Source organism: Plasmopara halstedii (assembly GCF_900000015.1).
Source record: "Plasmopara halstedii genome assembly, contig: Scaffold_650, whole genome shotgun sequence".
NCBI classification, from domain to species: domain Eukaryota; phylum Oomycota; class Peronosporomycetes; order Peronosporales; family Peronosporaceae; genus Plasmopara; species Plasmopara halstedii.
Genome location: NW_020187567.1, coordinates 2,650,506 through 2,655,920, shown reverse-complemented (window position 1 = coordinate 2,655,920; position 5,415 = coordinate 2,650,506). Strand labels below are relative to the sequence as shown.

The following is a 5,415-nucleotide window of genomic DNA, read 5'->3' as shown; positions in this document are numbered from 1 at the left end:
TGCACTTGCTTCAGGTTTTTGTGGTTGTCGCGGGGAGCTGGAATTAACGGTTTCTCTTCTCTACATGAAGTGGCCAGATCATCCAACTCGTGTAAGTCGGCCCAAATCGCCCAAAATTTATGAAGAAATAGCAGTGAGAAATACATTATCAACAGAACACTGACATATGGCTAGAGAATTGAGCTTAAAATCATTCAAATTATGTTTTTCACGCTCAAAAGGAGAGCTACAAAGAAATGTATCGCTTCTCCAGATAGGCTCGCTGTCCTGACAAAAGTAAGCACGATGTTTTCATGATCTCACATTGTGTCAGCTTTTCCATTTTAACTTGGCGCTTGATAATTAAAAAAATCAACTTAGAAGTTTAGCGTACCGTGAGCAAATAATCTGTTTAAAGTGGCGCAAACAAAGTGATTGAAACACTTTTTTTGCAAGCCTTAAGAAAATCGGCATGGCAGCAACAGCGTTCAGCTCATTTCCTACCGCTTTCACAAATCATCCAGAAAGCCATGGATATGACGCCTGTGTAGTTCTTCACACCGAAAGTTCAGCTGTATTGGGGTCAGATCTAATTTCCATTTAATCAGAAAGCGGCAATGCGCTATAAAAAATATATCCTGCCTGGAGTGTAGGGACGTAGATATGATAAACTCGATATTTTAGGAAAAAAATGACCTTAATTTGCGGACTTGTTGAAGTAGAAGGAAAAAATAGTCCTCCTCATGATAAAGGAGTTTTAAAAAGCATGAAGTTTACGCACATCCCATCCCGTGAGAATGCAAATGCCATTTGCCAGTCCGTCTGTTCAACGAAATCGGCTATGCGCATATGACCTCTCCACGCCGTACTTGGAGTCACACACACACCATTCGAAACTATAGAGAAGTACCAAGCGCCGACTCCAAGCCCTAATCCTTCTTTATATTATTGCTGCTTCGGTACTGCACATATTGTACGCAGCTCCAATTTAAAGTGCATACATTGATAATTGTGTGCACTTTTGCGTGCCGTTTATGAATAGATATATCAGATAGTGGGCTCACCAATTGGTATACATTTGTGCTGCGCAAATGTTTAATTTTATGCTTTGGACTATGATGCAATATGCACAAGATTAAAATGTGCAATTGTGTGTTTTTTTGGCAAATAACGCGGCGCGTTTCTGTACATCAGATATAATTGCAAATTTCCAAGCGCTCGTTTTTGTTGCGATCCTGCGACAGATCGTCTGGTAGCCCGAAAGCATTCATAAAAGAGACATCAATGCGCAGCGTCAAATTTCTGGGGCTACTTCCTTAGTTATTAGAAGCTTTGCAGATTAAAAACAAATGAGAACGAAGATGCCCATGCGTTTGTTTCAGATTCTTGTGTTTTTCGCGGCAACGTTGTTAGCTTTCGACAAGGTGACTTCTAAGGCTACTTTTTTTTGGCCAAAAGAAATTATCCCACTGGTTTAAGCGAGGACCGATCGAGGAAAAGACGTGCAAAAAGTTTAAAGAGTAGTTCGAAGAAAACAACGAAGTAAACAATGTCGCCAAACAACAACTATTATTCGGAAAAATACTTGAAGAGTTTGCTAATCAAGCACACTTACCACGATTTGATTTCCACATTCGGAAATTACCGGGCCATATCGTGATCACCTACCCGATCTCTTACATAAACTGAAGATAGCGAAAATTATGAGGCAATGTCAACATTTATAGATGAGCGACAGGACGGCACACGGTTCACCAAGAACAGCCCTTCTATTGATATTAGATTGGTATGACAGTCATTTTGAAAGAAACTCCATTCCTCAGTCAGTAGCTTACTTAAAGAGGCATTAAAATGCAGATATTGAGAGTATATATATTGCATTATTTCTACATTCACATCTCCGCAATTGAGCTTACGTTTGTGATTATGCACTCCTTATCCGACTCCAGAACTTCAGAAGCATAATATGTAGGAGTTTCACTATTCTGGTCTACTTGGGCAAAATTGCAATGGATTGCCTTACCAAATTAAACTTTGACTGAAGCAGCCCGCGCATTTTTCGCACAATTTTGTTTCGTGCGCTTTATCTAGGCCTCGAAAGTAACTAAAAGTCTGCTATGTAATGACTAAATATATATGCCTTGATAATCTCAATAATATGTTATCTGTAACTGCTCGAAAGACGGCGAATAGCCCACACGTCACACGGACCTCTCCTTTAGGGGATCTCATTGAATGCACTAGTATCAATGCTGTGGTACGTATGGGTATTGCTCAATTCCACAAAAGTGGAATATCATTTTTGTTACAATCGTACAAGATTTATCCTGTACAACTACTGACAAGGATAAGACATACGCACAGCACGCCAACTTGGTTTACGTGGTACAACGGGGAATGTACTTTGACTTTTGTAGTGACACCTTACAGTTATTGCTATAATCGTGCAAAATTTTACACTGCACGTTTAAGGAATTGTGGATAAACCCGAATGAAGATGATGAAGCTATGGAAGAGAGCTCTGCAGAAAATGTGGACTGTTAGCCGTACGTCAGAATATAAAGATGGTGTGGTGTCATCGTAAGAGATAATAAGTTAAGAGATATTATGATAACGAGAAGACGACTCGGTCAAATCTTAATGATTAAGGCGTAATAGCTAAAATATGATAAATCCAGCATATATAGACTTTTGAGACAGCAAAGCTGACTAAAACCCAGACAGATGCTCTCAATTCCGCTCGTGATAGAAGCCACGAACTTGACCTAAGTGCCTTTGTTAAAACTCGGGTACTTTGACGAAAATCCCCCCTGCGAAAAGTTAATGTCATCCCCATTGCGCTCGGTAGCACTTGTAATCACCATGTCACGAAAACAATGTACCCTCTGTGAGGATGGTACATGAAATATTCCCCTGAACAATAAACTAGCTTAGTCATGTCTACAATCGATCCCGACAGGATCAGAATACTGGTGGTCAAAAGACCAGATGCGGTTATTGCTCGCTAGAAAGCTCTTACCAGCTTTGTTGTAATAGCGCTGGAACAACTCTTCATGAGCGTCCCGCCAGGCGCAGGTTGAGGAGCAGATTAAACCGTTGTGTGGGTGCTGATGTTGAACATCCAGCTGTCAAAAGTCTGGACATGATAACCTACTCATTTAGTTGAAAGAAAATGTCTTTAACCTGATCCGAACAGAGCCGTCAGTGCGGTCTTTTAGCTGGGAAGCCGCATACGAGAATAATCACTACCTCGGTTACGAAGGCATTAATCGATACGATGATCATGTATTAATTGCAATTTGTGTATTGTCCACGCTTCTAGTGAGGCAGGAATTAGCGGACTTCATCCGAAAATTACGACCTCTGTCACCATAATGGAGTTTTATACTTTTCAAAGACGGTAATGGTCAACATCCTCGTGATGCTTTTCCGATCGCATCGAGACCTTCCGTGTTCACTAAATATTTTATGGAAGCAATGTATGTTGCATTGATAGCGGAGTACAAATCCCGACCCGCAGAGCCGGTTGGGGTACTGAAATTCGGAGGACTATGACCACACCAGAGGCGATAAATCTTAGTCGTGATTAAAAAAGCAATCAATTAATCTCTTGCTACTGAGCAGGTTTAGGGAGCTCACATATGTCTCATCTAGGAAAGTACTTTTCATCTGCGCCTTCCATAACCCTTTTCCTCGCAGTTGGAGGTTAGAATGAGTAGACGGCGAACTAGTAACGCCGAGTCCCAGTAGGCACAGGGCGACCTACCGGGAATGAGCTGGGCTCGTTTGAACCCGTTTAGTTTGTGGTCATTGAAATCCCACAAGAAATAAGCGACTTCCCCGAGAGACGCGCTTCCAACACAGTGTTGCTTGCTGTTTATTTTAGCGATTCGGCTTTATAAAGCCGTGTTGGGTCGAGATGGTATCGCGAACGGAAAGCAATAATGTTAGGCGTGGAATTGTCAAAAACAGAAGAGTGTGCACGGGGCTATTGGGGCTGCCAAATACGGCTACAATATTTGCTCGTCCTGCGAAAAACATGCTGGTAAAAGTGTCAATGATCATTCCAAGTCATCAAATGAACTGTAAAGTCTCTGTTAGAGTGGAACGTTGACTAGCCCCGTAGCCAGATCGGAGATACGATGTTTTGGTATAGCTTGTATTCCACAAACCATAGATCGACTAGAAGTTGAGAAAGAAGCTGACACTCACTTTTCTCAAGTTGAGCTCGGGTAAGTGAAGGACCCAATTCTATCAGGAGACAGAAGCGCTTTTGATGCGAGTATGAAGTCACGGTAGCTTTGTTATAGGGGTTGGATTGTCCAAAACTGGTATTTATGATATACTAGGTGCTTCGAGCAGCGTTTGCGGGGTAGAAGCGGTCCTAGGCCGCGGAGCCAGAATGAGACAGGATAGAACCGGCAGATATTATTTCTTCAATGTCTTCTGTGTAACAGGAATGACCCTTCCGTATACACACACTTACTGAGAAAGACTTATTTTGATTATCAAGCTTCACCGCGTGCTGTTTGCTTCCAGCAAGCCGTCGATTTACGCGAAGGAAGAGAAGAGGGCGAAGTGACATTCATTATAGCCAAAAGGCGTTGCATTTTTCCTAAACTGATAAGTGCAGCTAATCCTGATAAAACAGAATTTCGAAATAAAGAACTATGCAAGATACATATAATTAATGCAAACCGCACTTAAAATGTGTGGTTCCACAACATGTGTAATGGAACTGACCCCATCACACCAAAGAATAGGTTTACTCATGTTTTCTTCAGACTTTCCTCATCCTTTTCTAAACTATTCTGAGACTCCAAGACTCTGTCATTCGGGATCCCACACGATGTAAGACTCGTCAAAGACGACTTGCGTCGACGATGAACGCAGAGCAAAATCGCACCTCAGCCCAAGGGTGCGAAGGCACTTCCGCTATCATTGAACTTGGATGGTGCTCCAATTTTACGTCAAACGGCGCTTTCGCACGTTGAGTCAAAACTTGCCATCAAACGTTCAGCTGGGCGGATGACGATTGCTATGATGAGCCCATCGACGAGCTCAGTCGTCTTCTGCTTAAAAATGTAACCACGAATTTCACGACCGACGTGGTGGTGGCACCATAAGTTTGACGAACTAAATGCAATATTGAGTTTGGCAATTGCAACGCCATGTTTTCGCTCATGGCTTAAAACGTTATTTGCTGAACTATGCGATGGGAGATGACTCCCGTCGCATATTTTTGCGTCATTGGAGTAACTACCTGTGCTGAAGGAGCTCATGTACATCCAGCAATACCATCTCAATTTCACCAAGGCTCGTGAAAGCTTACCAAGGCAAACAAACACTTCTGTTCAAAACCAAAACTGTATTTAAATGTTTAAGTTGCCGCAGAGCTACCAATATCTAAAATCCTAGGTTTGCCTGATTAGTATA

At 42.0% G+C, this 5,415-nt stretch overlaps 1 protein-coding gene across 1 annotated transcript; it reads right to left on the bottom strand.

The window, feature by feature from the left end:
- Positions 1 to 720: 720 nt before the first annotated feature.
- Positions 721 to 949, bottom strand: PHALS_13161 (uncharacterized protein; the record flags this gene model as incomplete). The annotated part of the gene is made up of 2 exons (XM_024728860.1): positions 721 to 875; positions 943 to 949. 2 exons carry the CDS (start codon positions 947 to 949, stop codon positions 721 to 723), a joined length of 162 nt encoding a protein of 53 aa, XP_024579295.1.
- Positions 950 to 5,415: the final 4,466 nt, after the last annotated feature.